Source organism: Phlebotomus papatasi, chromosome 2 (assembly GCF_024763615.1).
Source record: "Phlebotomus papatasi isolate M1 chromosome 2, Ppap_2.1, whole genome shotgun sequence".
In the NCBI taxonomy this organism is placed as follows: domain Eukaryota; kingdom Metazoa; phylum Arthropoda; class Insecta; order Diptera; family Psychodidae; genus Phlebotomus; species Phlebotomus papatasi.
In genome coordinates this window covers 28,184,889-28,205,498 of record NC_077223.1, presented here as the reverse complement: position 1 = coordinate 28,205,498, position 20,610 = coordinate 28,184,889, and the positions used below count along the sequence as shown (strand labels likewise).

The 20,610-nt window shown below is 35.1% G+C and overlaps 1 protein-coding gene across 1 annotated transcript in view; it reads right to left on the bottom strand.

The window, feature by feature from the left end:
• Positions 1-1,808: 1,808 nt before the first annotated feature.
• The window catches only part of LOC129800301 (serum response factor homolog), a 101,172-nt gene continuing 82,370 nt past the window's right edge, over positions 1,809-20,610 (bottom strand). Inside the window, exon 4 of the mRNA XM_055844581.1 lies at positions 1,809-2,453. Coding sequence (XP_055700556.1) covers positions 2,308-2,453 — 146 coding nt within the window. The 3' untranslated portion in view covers positions 1,809-2,307. The remainder of the gene's footprint in view (positions 2,454-20,610) is intronic.

The following is a 20,610-nucleotide window of genomic DNA, read 5'->3' as shown; positions in this document are numbered from 1 at the left end:
ACATCCCTTTCTCCACGCGTTTTGCATATGTATATCTCATTCTTTCGCACTCCAAATTCGATTGAGCTAAATTGAATTTATTTTGCGAATTTTGGACTTCACAAAATTTTCCTGATCTAAAAGGTGTGCTGGACCCATTCACAGAAAACAGACTGGGCTTTTGCTCTTTTCATCGTTTTTCGAAGAAGCAATGGAAAAGTCAATATGACGCCTTCATTGCTTTCGAATCCATCACTCACTGAGTACAGCGCCCCTAGTGTAAGTAAAATGTCGAAGGCGGGAAATATTTTCAGGTATTCAAAAGCAATGTACAGTAGGTGTCATAAGTTTGTTACGTCTTGTATGTTGAAGAAACTAGGTGGGAAAAAAGTTAGAAAAAATTACTTTTTAAAAATTTTCTTTTTGCAAATTGGTTGCCTGTAATCCGTAGATCTTATTAATGTATTTTATAAATAATAATTAATCTTATTTCATATGAAAATAGTCAAAAGTTGATTGCCAAAAGTTGATTATTTTTAATTCGTCAAAAGTGTGTTACGTCAATTGGAAAAGTACCTCAAAAAGATGAAATAATTAACTAACTTCTTTTAATCCGGTTATATTTTGGTAACTTGGTTACCGAAGGGATACAGGACACTTTTTTTACAAAAATTAAACTGAAATTGTAAAAATGACAAGAATGGTTGAGTGACTCCCGGGATTTCATGGGTAGGAAAGACTAATTTAATTTAAAGACTAATTAAATCTTCCGGTGTTCGTCACAGGGGCAGCTTTTTCCTCAATCAAAAACTCAAAATTTTGCTCCAAAGCTTTCAACCCTTGGTATGGGTCTTCCTCAGTGAGTCAATTTAGAATTTTTAAATAATTGGGATTCTTAAAAAATTCTAAAATGACCCACTGAGGAAGACCCATACCAAGGGTTGAAAGCTTTGGAGCAAAATTTTGAGTTTTTGATTGAGGAAAAAGCTGCCCCTGACGAACACCGGAAGATTTGAATCCAATATAATCCGTCAGATACCCCACCTATAGAATATTATTTTGTCTGTTGTTTGACAATTCTGTACGACACTGGAAGTAGAGCCACTAGAAATTGCTTACTAGGCGCGTGCAAAATGGCAAACTTTTTCATCCTTTTGCGAAAAAAGTTGATTGAATTCGAATTGACCAAAAAGTCGATTGAAATTAATCGATTTTTGCCAACAAAACAATAGGAACCAGGGTTACGATTACTACTCTTTTTGGTTAATTACATGGAGTGGGTGTTCTCCTCTTGAACTCATTTGCAAATTATCTCTCGGGTCTTCGGCTCTCCAATATCCGGATGACAGCTGTCAAAAACGAAGAAATGCCAAAACGTCTCTTTCAGTAGACTCTCGCTCAATCGGCTCTTTTTCAATCAGGCGCAAAATTTTGTTGACATTTTTCACGTTTAATTATGAAGCAAATTTGATTAAATTCGCTGTAGTTCCTCTTATTTGATCGTGATTCCTTATAATTGAGCGCTTTTTGTGGAATTTATAATGACTTTAACTCCCAAATCTCTCGATAAATCGGATGACATTATGCCCCAAATGCCCAATTGAGAGTGAGTCTACTGTATGGATTTTTATCTATCATTTTTGACTCTCATTAATCAGGATAAGGAAAAGTTTAGCGCTCTGTAGACTTACTTAAGCATTGTATAATTTTCAAATTTTCAATTCTCTTTATTTTGAATCGATGAATAAAGGATGAAATCAAAAGATTCATGACAAATATTGAATGTCATTAAAATAAGATCTCGAAATTTGAATGCGCATGTAAATGACTTTTCGTAGCCAACTTTAAAAATTTCAGATATTTTCTTTTATTTCTATCAAAAATATACTTATATCGTCACTAACACATGTCATGCTTACCAAATTTATCTGATTATTTACACTTTATTTTATAATTTTAATCAATTTCTTTCATCCAGTGATCCTCAATACCTCACAGATTCTAACCTTCGTCAGTTTTCCGCTTCACTCTTTCGAAATCAATACAAATAACAAGTAAATGCCTACAATTGTACAGTGTAATTTATAGTATAAATGTTCCCTAATAATTTGCTTTGGTTCCTTTTTCAAAATCCACTCTAAAAGATCACTGGCTCGAGAAATCCAATATTTTGCAAAATCTACTGCTGAATAACGGAAAAAGGATCAATATAATAAATGGAAAAAAATATATAGGATGTGCAAAAAAAGAGGCAGGAAATAGGCAGCTTTAGAAAATCTGTATGAAATCAGACTGTAGAAAAATTTGACAGCTGTCAAAAACACTTCATCACTCAACACTTTCCTTTTTGATAATCACCGGCGAATCCCGTCCATTTGCATTGTACTCCTCCTTCACAGATGACAATTTCGTGAGCGCCGGTGGTGCTGATCCTGCAGTTGTCAAAGGTATCGTGATGTACTGATGACCGCCATCTATAACCCAAACACAAACATCAATCAAATCAACTGATATTGCAGGTGCTATAATATTTATACGCGCATTGAATGCTGAATTATTGATTTAAACTTCCATGAATTTGTATTGCACTGCCACGAAATTTGCGATATTGAATTTGCATGAGTAATCTAGTCATCATAGAACATTCAGTTCCATAACATTTGCCATGTATCAGTTGTCACTAATGATATTAAAGTTGTTTTAACCCACAAAACTTTGGAATATTTGAACTTCCACTGAATGAGTCAATTTGAATGAAATAATATTAAATGCGAATTTCAATAAATACGCAGTTAATTTAGGAGTCTTTTTTAAGGCTAATCAATAAAAGGCCTTTGACTAAAGGGATAAAACTTCTTAAGTCTCAAGAATCTAACTCAAATCCGTTTGATGGTGATAGGGTAAATGTACCAAATTTCGGCATAGTTGCATGCAAGCGCCAAAGTCTCAAGTTTGAAATGTAATACCTTTAATAGAAATTGATTTTTTTATTCCTTCTACTTAAGTTAAGGAGTGTTGCTTAGAACCTTATAGACAGTTTATCGTCTTCATTTTCTCTAAAATCATTCTTAATATATTTTAAAATGAATAAAAATGTAGACATAGCTTTGGTGCCCTATTTCGGCCACCTTCATTCTCATAGTTCCTTGCCCTTCAAGAATTCTTCCAATGCCTTTTTCAGATCATCTCGTTTGTCGAAGCTACATTTTTTGTTATTCTTTTGCATTGTATAATCTCTAGAATATGTAAAAACTAAAAATTCATGGAAATTCGAGGAATAAAAAAGGTGGCCGAAATTGCAAGCTGGCCGGAATTTGGCACACTTACCCTACTTCTTTTTCTTCTAGATTTAAAGTTACTTATTTTTTTCTAAAGTTTAATAATTCATATGTTCGATCCTAGTTTACCAATTTTAATTATCTTAAGCTTAGAAAATGCATAATTTCACCCTCCACAATTTTTCTAAACATGCCGAGGATTAACACTAAAACTAAAGTAAGGCAAGGCTTTGAGGCTTTGCACATACTCTGGCTTCGAACACTTCATATTTTGTCCATATTCCTTTAGTGAATCTGACCTAATAGCAATACATTTTAATAGCTAATCTTAATTCACATAGTTCCTGAAAGACTTAGCAAAGAGTCCCAACTTTGCTGAATGTTCGAACTTACGAGATAGAGCTATCTGTGAATTATCGTTTTGTATGTTTTTTTTTTTTTGGACGTATGTATACCGGTTTATTAACGATTAAATTCATGCATTTTAGAATGTTCTTATTATTAGTAACATGCTGATACGCAAATTGAAAGGGTTATGCGAGAAAAATATATCAATTACATATGAGTAGTAAGGGGACAGCAGCGTGATGTAAATGTCCTCGGACATTCCATGGACATGTCGTAGGAAGGGGACACCAGCGTGGGAATCAGGCCGATTCCCCCGCCCCCCGCACCCCCGCTACCCTCCCCCTGAACCATGAATCTGATTTTTTGGTTAATAATTTTAATTGAATATGGAGCACGATGATGTTATGGAGAGCACAATGATGTATATAATATACCATAAGTCTGCCGAGGAGCACGATGATGTATATACCACAAGTCTGCCGTGGAGCACAGTGATGTACATACTACATTTGCTGATGAAAACTCTCCGTGGAGCACAGTGATGTACATACTACATTTGCTGATGAAAACTCTCCGTGGAGCACAATGATGTTTTTTTTTTAATGCAATGCACTGTCCATGTGTGAAAAAATGCAGTGCAATATGAGACCTTTTCGCGCGCTCAGTACCATATGGATAAGAAGTGCGATGCAATTTAATTGATGAGTGGAATTTCACAATATCTTGAAAATCTTAGATCATTCAACACCTCCAGAAAAATGCCAAATTGTGGTTTTTTCACTGTCATATTCAGTGAATGAAATTTTAGGTGATATTCTTCATTATTTTTTTCCTCTGCACAGTCCAAGTGTGGAAAAATGCAAATGCAATATGAGACCTTTTCGCGCGCTCGCTACCATATGGGAGAGTCTCTTTCTATCATTCTCACTGCAAGAATTTGATTCCTTCAGACGGAGGAAGCAACACGGGAAAAAAGTCTTAGGTGTGCGGTGCGATTTAATTGATGAGTGCAATTTAACAATATTTTGAAAATTATGTTTTGTGACACAATGAGTATAAATAGGTGTTACTGATGGCAAAAAAATTATTTGGCTATGAATACCCTTCAAATTAGGGCTAAATTGATTGGTAACATCCATACAAGAAAATTTTTTGGTGGAGTTTACCCTATAGACAGACTTCCCAAATATGTTAAATTTCCTTCTATAATAACACTATGCAACACGGTTTTTGTCTCAGAGGTCCCACATGGTACGTTTGATAGAGTCGAGTCCCCTAATCAAGAACATGGTTTTGGTTTTTCTCCTATACGTCACAATTTTTTTTTAATAATAGTTTAATATTTTTTCTGCTTTGCCTTACATTATCCGTTCTATCTCAGGTACTGGTGGACGGAACTTAAAAAATGTGGGTCCGTTGGAAAGGTCATTAGTTGTGCTTCAACTTTGGTAATAACAAAAAACTTTGTAAAACCACTCCTTCATGGTGTAAAATTAGAGTTTCTCTAAAAATTACCAAAACAGTGGTCTTAAAATGAGGTTTTAAAAATTTGTATAAAATAAACTAAACAAAATATTAAAAATCCATTGACACCAGACGATAGGCACCACTTAGGACTACAATTTTGCTCATCTAAGACATCGCGCTCCGATCACTCTAAATGCCTCATTTGTTGGTTTTTGTCATTTTCCAAAAATATAAAATCTCTAATTTCAGGAAATTTCTCCGAGATTAAGTTAGAAATATCTTTTTTATTCCTTAATACTTTTTAACATTATTTCTATTTATTTCCATCCATCCATTTATTTTAATTCTAGTGCAGTTTAATTTCAATATATTCTCGTATAACACTGCACTAATTTCATTTTCCCGCCGTAAATAAAATGCTAGAAGTACAGTTGATTAAAAAAAACTTGATACTCTTTTAATACTTTCTGGAAGAGGTAATTACTAGAAAAGTAAGTTCAAAAATTCTAGAGAAGTATGATCTAAGGTCATTGATATATACATATGCGACATTTTCGCTGATGTATTTTCTACATATAAAAAAGATTGTACTCTAAAGGGAGTTAAGGGGCTCCTTCTTGTGGCTGAGGGGTGCTTGGAGATGTGAATAAAAATCACGTTGATGATCTTCCGATCGAGTTGAAGAAGAATCTCAACATTTATGTATGTTTACATTATGCTTCAAAATAATTTTTCAAAAATCTCTGAGAAATTTGCTGAAATTAGGGATTTTATATTTTTGGAAAATGACAAAAACTAACAAATGAGGCATTTAGAGTGATCGGAGCGGGATGTCTTAGATGAGCAAAATTGTAGTCCTAAGTGGTGCCTATCGTCTGGTGTCAATGGATTTTTAATATTTTATTTATTTTATTTTATACAAATTTTTAAAACCTCATTTTAAGACCACTGTTTTGGTAATTTTTAGAGAAACTCTAATTTTACACCATGAAGGAGTGGTTTTACAAAGTTTTTTGTTATTACCAAAGTTGAAGCACAACTAATGACCTTTCCAACGGACCCACATTTTTTAAGTTCCGTCCACCAGTACCTGAGATAGAACGGATAATGTAAGGCAAAGCAGAAAAAATATTAAACTATTATTAAAAAAAAATTGTGACGTATAGGAGAAAAACCAAAACCATATTCTTGATTAGGGGACTCGACTCTATCAAACGTACCATGTGGGACCTCTGAGACAGAAAAAAGTTGTCAATTTGTTGCATAGTGTAATCGTCAACACGGCCCCTTCTCATCATCCCGGTAAACATTGGATTGCAATTTATCTACCTTTAGATAATAATCCAATTGAAATTTTTGATTCATATGGCCGTTTTCTGAGAAATAAATATTTAGCAAGATTTATGAAACAACATATTCGACATAGAATAATGATTTACAATAAGAAACAACTTCAGGCTGCATTTTCATCAGTGTGTGGGCAATATTGTTGTATGTATGCGTATTTTCGATCAAAAGGAAAGTCTATGGCCGAATTTCTTCGAATATTTGGCTCAAATACATATGCTAATGATCGGAAGATACAAAAACTCTTTAAAAACGTATATCAATAAAATCAAACAAGGACTATTGTCAGTTTGTTACTGGAATTTGATGAGTGAGGTAATGGGTAATACACACTCCAAGATGGGAAGGATTGTGGAGAAGAAAAAGAATAAAAAAGTTACTAAAACGCAAAGTGTAAAAAAGATCCTACCAAAACAACTCTCTCTAAATAAAAAATCTGAACATGTAGAAGAAGGAACTACGGAAGAGAATTCAGTTACAGAGCCAGCTTCAATGGACATTGGACCATTTATGGAAAAGGAACCAAAACTAGTGACTGAGATGACTATTCTAAATGGATACACATACTTTCTAAATGATCTGAATACAACTTTTGTCACTGTTGGATTTTGGACACATGAATTTACACCAATCGTGAAAATTTCTGCAACAAACTATTGGCTTGGATCTGACACTGTTTATTTTACCCAAAAGTCTTGGAATATGCTGTGTTCCAGTGAAGCGAATATCAGAGATATCCTGAAGAATGGAGAAACAGACCTCATGCACGCTGGATACATTAATTCAAGATTTGAAAATTTGGAAATTAATTTCATTCAAGTTGAAAATATGAAACCAATTATGCTATCCCAAAATGGAAATACAATTCTCTTAAACAGAAAAGAATTTGATTCTCTCATGAATTTAAAGTATTTCATAAATGTTACTTTGATTTATAATCATTCAATTCAGAATTATATTCAACAGTATTTTGAGAATTATATGCAAACATGTAAAATTGCAGGAGTAAATAAACTTGAAGCTACTTCATTTACGCCTCCTGTAGAAGATCGCTCACCGATAAATTACTTCAGATTGTTTACCGAAATAACTTATTATATTGATAAAATAAATGCATCCCAAAAGTTAGATAAGAAAAACTTGTAATTTTATTGTTTTTCAAAAATAAAGAAAATTATTTTCAAATACTTACTGTCTTTTCCTCATCTCTTCAACCTCGCAAAGTAGAAAAAAATCAACGTTGCAACAAAGTTGAAATTTGAAATTAAAAAATATAAATTTCCATAGAAGAGGTAATTTATTTACATAAAATTTAACTGAATATAAAACCTATGTTGCATATATACAAAAGTAATATATCAATATATTCTATTTATAAATGAGAAACTGAACCTTATTTTTCTAACCTTAAAACCCAAATGGCAGTGTATCATTATTGTCAATGCATCGCCGTTTTATTAAAGTAAATTGGGCTGTTTTTGAAGAGGGTCCAGAAATGATTTTAAAATGTTTTTGACGTTGAATTTTGTTAGGGTAAGTTACTTTAATTTCTTTATCGTCGCAGAGGACCAAGGATTTTAGGCTTTCAAAATTTATATCTTTTGCAACTTCTTTGTTTTGTGACACCCCCTTGCACACTACTTTGTATGAATAAGAGTTTGTAGATGGTGAATAAATTTTCAAGCCATACGCTTTTGGCCCTGTGCTTACGAATTCTTCGATGAAGGCTCCCTCACCGAAATCAGCCAATTCGTCTGTTAATTCCCCCAAAAATTTACCAGTGGAAAGAGGATTCTCTTCCCCTGCAGGTACTACGTAGATGACTGAATCCGTATCACAATAAAAAATATTATGTCCTATCTTTGATAAGATGGAATACAACTTGATCCTTGCATTGGTTGTGGTGCAGATTCCGACACCCATATTTACATATTTCGATGGAGGCTCAGAATCATGAATGTGCTTCCATGAAACAATAAATTGGTTGTCGCTTGCGGGGTAGAATTGTACAATTTCAATTGCTTCTGATGAAAGAAGTGCATTCAATTCCTCAGGAGAATTACAAATTGTAGTTTTCGTGAAATTCTCCCGCATTATGAATCTGCCCCACAAACTGTTCAACATAATTTTTGCAAGAGAACGCATGCCTTTGTTAACGCGTATGTTGTCTTTATCAAGCTGTATCCCCTCATTTTCAAAGAATTCGCTGATATAATTATCTTTATCGGATTCGGATTCAACTCCCGAGGGCCATCCACTAGCTTCCTGCTTAATTTTAAGAAAATTATCGACGTAATCGGCAAAAAGACCACGTTCGCCTGTCTCGCGATTGTATTGTGAAGTTCTGTATGACCAAACTTCAAAGCATTTCGTGATGACGTAGCCATGATCAACAGCGAGACGGACTTCATCGATGGACCATATTCCTGTGAGGGATCTTTCATCGTCTGAATGGAGACATCGATCAGTATTGAGTTCTTCCGCACATTTTCGACAGAGAGGGAAGAAGAGTCGGTTATTGCACCTGAATGGAAGACAGGGGATGTAAAGGCCTTTTGGTGGGAGAATGGTGCATTTCACCACACCATCATGCTTCAATACATCCTCCTGACTTGGGATGTCTTTGATAATTTTTGGGTGCCCGATAAAATACTTCGAATATTTGTTTGCCCACGGGTAGAGTGACGTGAAGTCATAGTAATAAATTTTATCCCCGGGGCGACATTTGTAATATGTGCGGAATACCTCAGTTCGGCCCCCGTAAACCGCTGATCGCAAATCAAACCCTGAATCTACAACTTCAGGGTGATTATTTAGTCTCTCCGCAAGCACAGGGTCTGCTTCCAACATCCGACGGAATTCACACTCCCATATTGAAACAAGATTATACCCCAATTGACGAATGTGATCCAATCGTTTTAGAGTGCTCTCATAACGACTCTGCATGTTATCATTGGGTTTCTTTGAGAATGCATGCCCTCTATTTAGAAAACATGTATGTCCATGGAAGAAACAACCCTCAAAACTATACACAGTGTTAGAAGCCTCATCATACCCATCAGCAATATATCGAGATCCGCGAATTTTGACCTCATACTTTATGTTGGGATGGGAAGTTTCCTTCATATACACGAGCCATTTCAGAGAAATTTTGCTCTGCATTTGAAGGAAATTGGAATTGTAATTATTTTTAGGAGTAATAGCGAGGGTGTTGGGAGTGAGGTATTTCTTCCTGTAGGCCTTCATCACAGCGTCAGCTATGGTGATAGCCTGCAAGAAGGGATTTAAGGATGTGGTTTCGATAAAGGAATGCATAAAGTTGAGGCATCCCATCATCAGGATTTTAACATCTTGACGGCAGTAATGGATGAGTTCTTTACGGTTGTCAAAGGGGAGTTCTTTGACTTGCTCATACCATTGCAAAAACTCGGTATATTGCTGCGAGGACATGGATTCAATTGGGTACATTTCAATTGGGGGATAAGGTCCAATATAAGAGCGATTTTCCGTGGTGTTGAATTTGTAGGGATAATATCCCTTATCGCATTCGGGCAGTCCAAAACTCTTTGAGAACTGTGACAGAGGGAAGGGAATAAAGGATAGGGAGTCCAGAAATGTGACTCCCTTAACTTTCGCATACAATATTTTGCAACCTTGTAGAATAGGTTCGATCTTCTCTTCCCTCTGACACAGTTCTTCGAGTATGAACTGCGCATCATAGCCTTTGGCATTGTGAGCGATAGCAACAGTGGGCATAGGCCTAAAGGTAAGTACATAATCTAGAAATTTTGCTACCGCTGATCTGTTGCTGTCGCTCTCAAAAACATGTTCCACGGGGGTGCAATTACGGCAATATGAATCTAAAGGGGAATTGTTGCACAAGTGACATACGGTGTATGACATACAAAGGTTCGGAACATGTTTTGAAAATCCATTCCCTATATCTACAAACTCTGACTCAAAATCGTAGAAAATCAGAGTATATTCTCTGGAAGCTTTTTTCTTATACCCCTGCATATAACAATAATGGGGAAGTGTGCAAGTCTTATAACATATATCACATGTACGTGAATCGCAGTCGTGAGGGGTGGAGGGATCAAACATGATAAAGCATTGATCGCACATTTTTATACGATTACATACCCCATTGTTAATATGCTGTTGAAGGCAATTAGTACCCCTGAATGAACGATTGCAAGAGATACATGGGATCATATCCCTTACAGAAGCACACGGTGGGGTATTTGTGCAGTATTTGCATGTTTCTGGACAAATGTGACTAGTTTTATATAAAGTATCGCAGTATTCACATTGTTGATTGAAATTAAAAAAACCTTTTACTGATTTAATACAAAAGTAATGCTTCTCTACTTTATCATAAAATAAATTTATAACTTTCTTCTGATTTTCCTTGGTCCTCCGTGATTTATATGCTATGCTTTCAAAATTTCCCGCGTCATCATAAATATTGATTCTAAACTGATTGCCAAATTTTTTCTCAAATCTGTTAACAAAATCAAGCCCGTATGAACCCTCTTCACTAACAGGCCCATCAACATTTTTAATTAATTGAAGAACTTCTTTCTTTAGAACGGTAGAATATCGTTTAAGTCGATCTAATTGTTTTTTCCGTTCTTCCTGATCATTAATTAAAAGACACTTACCAACAACAATTGAGGTTGGTAAGCAATTAGTTGGCCCAGAGATGTCTACTATGCTTTTCTGCTTGTACTGCCTCATTTCCGCCAGATTCATCCTTCCAGGATTATGGCGTTTTCCCCGTCCTGTGAAATAATTTATAAAAATTAAATTAATTTTCCGACATATTATGTGGATATGCACACAGAAAAAAGACATAAAATAAACAAAATGATTGCTTACCTTCCATTTGATGAAGCAAATAAGCTCGCACACTGAGGACATCGGCTGCATTAAAAACTATTGTACTTTGATGTACTTTCTCCAAAGCTGAAATTACTGCCTCCGCTGTTAAGGTCCTCAGAGAACGAAGACCCAAGAATATGGGCTTGATGCTAGGATTCACCTCAAGAAAGATCTCGAGGATTACTTTGTCTCCCTCATCTCCTTCCTGTTGAATAGTTCCAATAACTTCGTTGAAAACTTTCTCCAGCCAATCCGTACAGGTATTCGAAGTGGGACATTTGAGTTCGAAATTCAACTCAACTTGCGTGGTGTTAAAACGTTTGTTAAAAGATTTTACTTTTTGAAGAAACTTCACTGATTTCTCCTCCTGGACAGGAAAGTCCATCCTCAATTTCAAATTGTTTCCACTCATTTTTCACCAAAGCTTAACTTCTTCACTTGTAGAGCACGAGATAGTGTAATCACCAATATTGCAGCGACTGTGACAGAATTGCATTCCGCGATGGGTTTTTATACTCCCATTCTTCTATCGCGAAAATGCATTTTCCCACAGAATGGACAAACTTTGTCCAGACAAAAATCTCTAATTTCAATTGCACGTGGGATTAGAATTTCTTATTCCAAGAAAAAAGTCGCGATCGCGAAAATTCAGTTGTGTCTTCAACGCTTAGTCCATACAGAGGAAAAGTGTCCGATTTCATTCCCCGCAAAATGATGCTTTTCCAAGAAAATATTTCACAATTTTGCATTTTTCTCTGAGACTTTTTATTGCACGTGTGCAAAGGATCATATTTCAGGTGGGAATGGAATTTTCTCCAAGAAATGGTCGCGATCGCGAAAATTCAGTGTTGTCTTCGCGATAAGCTTAGTCCATGCAGAGGAAAAGTGTCCAATTTCATTTTTTGCAAATGATGGTTTTCCAGGAAATTATTTCGCAATTTTGCAATTTCTATGAGAATTTTTATTGCACGTGTGCAGAGGATCATATTTCAGGTGGGAATGGAATTTTTTCCGAGAAAAGTTGCGATCGCGAAAATGCATTTTGATAGCGTCATCCAGACATGTTCGAAACATGTTCTAGTGCGGACAAAGAGGAAAAGTGTCAAATTTCATTTTTTATCTGGAGTGATGTTTTTTCCAGGAATTTATTTCACAATTTTGCATTTTCTTATGATGAAAAATCATATTTCAATTTCCCGTGGGATAATTTTTCAACTGATGCACTTCTTGGGCACACCGAGAAAAATGTGGATGGTAAAATTTACCATCCTCCATACAAAATTCTAATGGCCGGATAGTAAAAAAGTCACCCAGCAAACGCGATATTAAATCGGACTGTCAAAAATTGTAGAATCTATTGCATGGATAGTAAATTCTAACAGCCGGATGGTAAATTCTAATATCCCCGGATATTAGATTTTACTAGCCAGATGGTAAATTTTACTGGCAGGATAGTAAATTTTACTAGCCGGATATTAGAATGAAAAATGTCGGAAAAATTTATTTTTCCTTATTTTCATTGATTTTTGGCCATTGTTTGAGGCCTTGGGGCCCTTCCTGGATGACATTCTCTGTATTTCCAGCCATTTTGGTGCGTGAAAATCTTTTTCAAACATTGAAGACTGCGCCGAGAATTGAACACGCGACCTTTGTGATGACAGTCCAGCATCTTCCAGCTGCGCCACGAATTGCTATAATGTATTCAAAGCATATCGGGAACCGTTGCATCGGCACCCAAGATATTCCACGATGACATTCTAATAGCAGCATGGCAAATTTTACGGCTTGGATAGTAGTTTCAATCCAAATTACTAACCTCCGTTAAAATTTACTGTCTTCCAGTTAAATTTTAACATTTAATATGCGGCCAGTGAAATTTAGTTCGCGGATATTAGAATCTAAGAGAGGTCAAGGTAAAATCTAAATGAGGATAGTAGATTTTACCATCCGGCTGTTAGAATTTACTATCCATAGGATTGTAAATTTTAAAATGTCAAGATGGTAGATTCTAAAGGAAAGTTTCTATGGAGGATGGTATTTTCTACTATCTTTTGAGGCAGTAGAATTTAAAGACACGATTTGTAGAAAATACCATCCAAATTTTTCTCGGTGCAGTATATAATGCAATCGAACTTTTAAAATTTTAATTATTCTACAATCAGCAGTCAGAGTGTCAACATTTACGTTTGCTGTCATCTACTTAGAAATCTCAGCCAAAATGGTAAGATTTTATTGATTGATTTATTTGAAGATGTTCAAAACTTATAGTTTTCTCTTTGCTTTTGTGATAGGATCTTCAAAAAATGTTCGATCAAGCTAGGAAGGAAGTCAAAATGCAGAGGGCAATTACTGCAAGCAGCCTGACCGAAGGAAGATATTATCATATCCAGGCAATAAGGATGGTGAACACAAAGTTCGGGAAAACCTACATTGCAGAGTTGGAGGAAAATATTAGTATTTGGCTCCCGAAATCATGGACAAAGCGGATGAACGGAGATGAACTGATAAAAGTTGCACCAGACGATATGTGGGAGCTGGCCTACCTTGGCAAAGATGCAGGAGGAAATTTTGTTAATTTGGATGTAAGAAAGAAGAGTAATTGATTTAATCTTTTTGTGGTTTGACAAATAAAAGATTTTGTAAAATGTACTCAATTTATTTTCTTGGGAATCTTCTATGGGGTTGTTTTTCCTTTTTGGTCGCATTTTCCGTTTTCACTTTCAAATTTCTTCAAAGATCATGATGGGAAAAGTATAAATACTTCAGCCTCTATCCGAACTTTCATCATTTGATTATACTCTTGAAAAGAAGATGTTTAAATTTCGATTGTCTTTCTCGATAATTCTGGCTGGCCCATCGGGGTGTGGGAAAACAACTTTTGCTCTCAATCTCTTGAGAAACTTGAGAGAGTACACTGATACGGACTTTGAGAACATTTATTGGTGTTTCTCTGAACAAGGGAGTGTTGGCAATTTACCAAAAATTCAAAATCTTAAAATTTGTCAAGGCATTCCCGATAGAATAGGTAGCAATGATAAAAATGCTAAATTGGTGATTATTGATGATATGATGACTGATAAAATATATGAGCAAAGAATTTGTGACATGTTTATCAAAGAATCACATCATCGAAACATTTCAATAATTTTTATTTGTCAAAACATTTTCTATCAATCGAGATTCTCGCGAACCATTTCTCTTAATGCAAAATATCTTGTGATCTTCAAAAATGTGCGTGATAAATCACAATTTTTTCCTCTCGCTCGTCAACTGTATCCAGAAAATCCTGGACATTTGTTGAACGTATATAAGGAGTGCACTGAACAACCTTTTGGCTATCTTATGATTGATCTAAACCAGGAGACACCAGATATTTTTAGATATCGATCCAATATTTTCAATAAATCTTTTTGCGAGTGTTTTGCTAATCCCGAATATATATCCAAAAATGAAACAGAAGAAGAAGAAGGTAAATCACAGGAATTGTTTCAAGAGATTGAAGGAAAACAGGCATATTTTGTATGTGCTTAAAGATGCATCTCCAGCATTGAGGAAATCTATTATCCAAAATTGTTCCCAATCAACTATCAAAGCTTTGCAAGAAATCGTACAAAATACTTTAAATGGCAATCTTCAAATTCAGCCTAAGCGTATTGGACCTCTGAAAAAGTATAAAAATGAGATCCGCAAAATTGCATGCTCAAAAACATCACAGTGCTCCAGGAGGAAATTACTAGTGCAGAGAGGATCAGGATTTTTACCAATCCTAATTTCAACTTTATTATCAGGAGCGATTGGAAAATTTTTGGGGTCATAATGGATAGGAAGAAAAATTCTCTACAACGATATGTAGTAGTCACACCCGAGTTGTTTGATGAATTAAAGCCTTTCATAAATTTTGAGAAAAATTTGACATCTCTGGATCGTGAGATATATAAAATTCTCTCTAACAAAAAAATGAACAATGTTGAGAAATGGTACAGATACAGACATTCTCTTGCAAAGCAATCAGAATTGAAACGCAAAAAGCAAAATTTTCCTCGATCTATCAATTTGCATCGTGAAAAGCAGAGAAAAATTTTACCAACCTATTCAGTGGGTACCCAAACAAGATACAATGGACCACCAACGTTGGATAAATCTACTACAACGGCGTTTGAAAATGATGATATGTTCATTGATGATGAAATTCAAGATATTGTTCAAGAAAATGAACTTTCTCAAAAAGAAGATTCCCTGAACAATTTAGGAGAAGAGGATATTTTCGAAACCACTAATCTTGTTGATGATGAACATTTTGATGGACTCCCGAGAAGTGCTCAACAAAAGCTCTTAAAAAAATTGTCGAAATATGAGAGAGATCCATCTCAAAGATCTAGCATTCCAGCATGTATAACAATTGAGGATAATGAGGGAAATGTATACAGTGTACCTACAAATAAAGATGAGCCTGAGAAAACACCTGCTAAACCAAAGAGGGCCAGAAAAATTACACCACGTTCGCCGAAACGGACTCGAAGCTATATAAGGAAGATGCCACAAGGGTCTGGTCAATCTGAAATCAATTTTCCTGTGCAAAAGAAATTATCATGGACTCCAGTACCTTAGATGAGGAATATTTGAATTTAAACAGTAAAAACTTGTATGCCAGACCACAGAAACTGTTTGAAAATTTGAAAAATATTGTCAGCAAAAAAGACATAACAAATTATTTGCAAAAACAAGATGTGTATACTTTGCATCATCCTGTAATAAAGAATTATCCAAAAAATAAATATATTGTTACAAATATTGATGAGTTATGGGAAATTGATTTGGTTGATATGAGACAGTATAAAAAGCATAATGACAATTTCTCTTTCATTCTAACCGTCATTGATGTATTTTCCAAATTTGCATTTGTGCGTCCACTTAAGAATAAATCTGCAGAAGAGGTAACTAAAGCTTTTGCCGATATTCTTAAAAAGAGTGGAAAAATTCCTGAAAAAGTACAGTCTGACCATGGGAAAGAATTTAAAAACTCAATTTTCAAAAGTTACCTAAAAAGCAAAAATATTCAACAAAATTTTTCTTACAATCCATCAATTAAGTGTGCCGTCGTGGAAAGATTCAACAGAACGTTTAAGCAGAAAATGTTTAGATATTTCACACATAAAAAGACAGAGAGATATATCGATGTCCTCAATCAATTAATTTTTGTGTATAATAATTCGTTTCATCGAACTATAGGAATGGCACCTAACGATGTAACAGATGATGATGTTGCAAATTTAAATAAAAGATACAGAGACCAACATTTGGATTTTTTATCAAAGTATTCAAAGAATGCGAATAATCTTCAAGTAGATGATTTGGTGAGAGTCGCAAAATCTAAACCATCATTTGACAGAGGATTTCAGCAACATTGGACAGTCGAAAAATTTCACATAGACAAAATAATCGACAAAAAACCCTTCCCAATATACATTTTGCGTGATTACAAAAATACTCCGATTTCTGGGAGATTTTATAAACAACAATTGCAAAAGGTACAGATTAAAGATGGACATCCTCCCATTGAAAAGATTATAAAAACGCGAGGATTGGGGAAAAATCTTCAGTATTATGTAAAATTCAAAGGAGATGATACATCTCATTGGATAAATCAGGCCGATATTTTAAATCAATATGGCATCGAGCGACATGAAAAATGATTTTTACTTGACTCTCTTGAGCAATTCCTCTCAGAGATATTTTCCTCATAACACACTGGCAAATTTTTATACCAAATTGCCAGCAAAAATTTTCTTGCCAGGGGAATGGGTTGTTGGGCTCGCTGAAATATCATTTAATGTAGCAGAATCATCTGGTGATAGGGAAAAACCAAAAGCTGTAAAGCCAAGAACCATCACCCTAATAAACACCCAGGGAGCGAGAAAGCCGATAACAATTCCCATTTACACACCACAAACACCTCTAAGAAGTCTTCTCTACTTGGTGAAAAATGCTTATAATCATAATTCTGCAATGGACAATCCAACTGTGGGATCTTCTTTCGAGGCATTCAACATTGAAATGAAACTCGAGCAGCTTATTGAGGAATGCACAGAGTGCACATATGACACTGAGCACGTGGAGATGAGTGAAATGAGTGGAAATGCCAAACTCGCAGCTCTTCTAAGACCAAAACAACAATGCGAGCCAGCTGATATAATTGTAAAACAATCTTTTGATGAGGTGTCTGAACCTTTGACCACAATCAGCATGTATTTGAATGACACAATGTTTGATATTCCACTGTACAGAGATAATTATGAATCTATTGATGATCTTATGAAAACAATATTTGCATCTGTTCCACAATCTGCACGCAACAAAGATGAACTTTTAAAAATTTTAGAACATTCAAAATTACCTCCAATCATACATGATGTGAACAGGGATGATTTTGTTTCATCAGTTTTGCATCCATCGATTTCTCCAGCCTCATTCACAACAAGTCACACCAGGGACTTAATGTTTGTGTACACTGATATAATTAGGCCTCAACTTGTAAGCAATACTTTTGCAAGATGCCTGAGGACCATACTTTTAATTCAGAACAATGAAGTTTATAAGTCATTTGAGCGAATTCAATATTTTCCTGTAGAAAAAAATGATTTTGATACGATTGAAATTTTAATCACATCCCAAAATGGGAAACCCTACAATTTTCAAGCCAGCTCAACACCAACAATGTTAGTACTTCATTTTAAGAGAAATAAATGATGTTATGAAAAGATATAAATACTCCTGTTATTATTGATTTCTTCACTATCTCAAAGATGGCTAACCTATACACTTCATATTATATGAGACAAATTGGCCGTGGAGAAATTGGAAATGTTTATGTTCCTGATTTCTATGGCGTACAAAGAGGTCGAGGACTGGGTTCAGTTCTTGGGGGGCTAATTCGATTCTTAAAACCACTTTTTATTAGAGGAATGTCTGCATTGAAATCACAAGCTGCAAAAACAGGAGCTGAAATTTTAACAGATATTGGTACAAAACCCCTTAAAGATATTCTTCTGGACCGGGGTAGAGAAGCTCGAGATGATTTAAGACAAAAAGCTATTAAAAAATTCAAAACTATGACTGGAGAAGGTATATATACGAGTCCACAGAGAGGATCTTCTATTCCCTCATCATCCTTAGTGAGGTCCAGATCGAAGAAAAGGAATAAAGCCAAAAATATTCTTAACAAAATTCAGGAAAAAATTATTAAAAAGAGATCGAAGCTCAAAAAGGTCAAAGCCAAGCAAAATAAAAAACCTAGAGTCTTGGATATTTTTTCATAATGGCTCAATATACAGAATGTATGAAGAGCGAACTGGACATTTTTCTATCTCCACCCTTGCAAACATCTATTCTCAGAGCCGATGAAATCTCTTATCAACCCCTTGCCAGTCTAGATAATTCATCAGTGATTGAATTTTACTCTGTATCCAATGGAGATTGCTATCGAGATCTATCTTCAATCTACGTGAAATTTAAAATTCAACTCTTAAATGACAATGGAGAAAGATACACAGATGAGGATATTGATCAACCAGGAATTGTAAACAACATCCTGCATTCACTCATACGATCGGTGTCTGTTTCACTCAATGGAAGGATCATTTCCCAGAGTGAAGGAGATTATCATTACAGAAGCTATTTTGAGACACTTTTGTCTTATGGACAAGATGCCAAAAATACTTTCCTACGCAACTCGGGATGGATAAAAGATCAATCAAAAAGAAATAATTTTATTAAAAATAGTAAAATAATTGAGGTTTTGGGTCGGCTGCATTGTGATATGTTCAATCAGCCATTATTCTTAATTAACAATGTAGACCTAAGGATTATTATTACTCTTGAGAAATCATCTTTCTTTCTTCTTTGCAATGATAATCATAATCCACAATTTCGCATACACGATGCAACAATGTATATGAAACAGATAACTTTAAACCCAAATATTCTTCTTGCCCATAACAAAGTGCTTGAACACAAGAATGCAGAATATCATTATAAAAAAGTTGAAATTAAGACACTCACTGTTCCCGCAGGGTCTAATTCCATAAATTTAGACAATATACTTCATGGAATTTTGCCTCGCCGAGTAATTTTTGCCATGGTTGACAATTCTGCATATAATGGGCAAAAATCTCAAGATCCATTTAATTTTCAGCATTATAATATCTCAGATTTCGCCCTACTTGTAAATGGCACACCATATCCGATTAATCCTCTTCAAATGAATTTTCCTAAAGATCAATATGCAAAAGCATACCAGACTCTCTTTACAGGAACAGGCATTCACTATGATGACAAAGGGCATGACATCACTTATGAAGAATTTAAAAATGGATTTTTCATCTTAGCATATGATCTGAACCCCGATGCTCATTCAGGTGGATGCCTTTCTCTGTTAGATCAGGGTTCTATTCGTATAGAAGCTCGTTTCTCTGAGACAATTTCAAAAACTATTACTTGCATTGTGTATGCAGAATATGATGCGAAGTTAGAAATTGATAAAAATAGGAATATCATTTTGTCATAAGCTGATATACAATAGATTAATTTTTTGTCTGCCAATAAAGAATTTATAAAATGTGAAAAAATGTTTTTTTTCTCTTTCATTGATCATCTGTTGGTGATCTTCATTTTTCATTGAGGTGGTACAATTGCATTGCACTCCCAAGACTTTTTTCTGTGTTGTTTCCACCGTCTGAAGGAATCAAATTCTTTCAGTGAGAATGATAAAGTCTCTCCCATATGGTAGCGAGCGCGCGAAAAGGCGTCATATTGCATTTGCATTTTTCCACACTTGGACTGTGCAGAGGAAAAAGATAATGAAGAATATCACCTAAAATTTCATTCACTGAATATGACAGTGAAAAAACCACAATTTGGCATTTTTCTGGAGGTGTTGAATGATCTAAGATTTTCAAGATATTGTGAAATTCCACTCATCAATTAAATTGCATCGCACTTCTTATCCATATGGTACTGAGCGCGCGAAAAGGTCTCATATTGCACTGCATTTTTTCACACATGGACAGTGCATTGCATTAAAAAAAAACATCATTGTGCTCCACGGAGAGTTTTCATCAGCAAATGTAGTATGTACATCACTGTGCTCCACGGAGAGTTTTCATCAGCAAATGTAGTATGTACATCACTGTGCTCCACGGAGAGTTTTCATCAGCAAATGTAGTATGTACATCACTGTGCTCCACGGCAGACTTGTGGTATATACATCATTGTGCTCCTCGGCAGACTTATGGTATATTATATACATCAT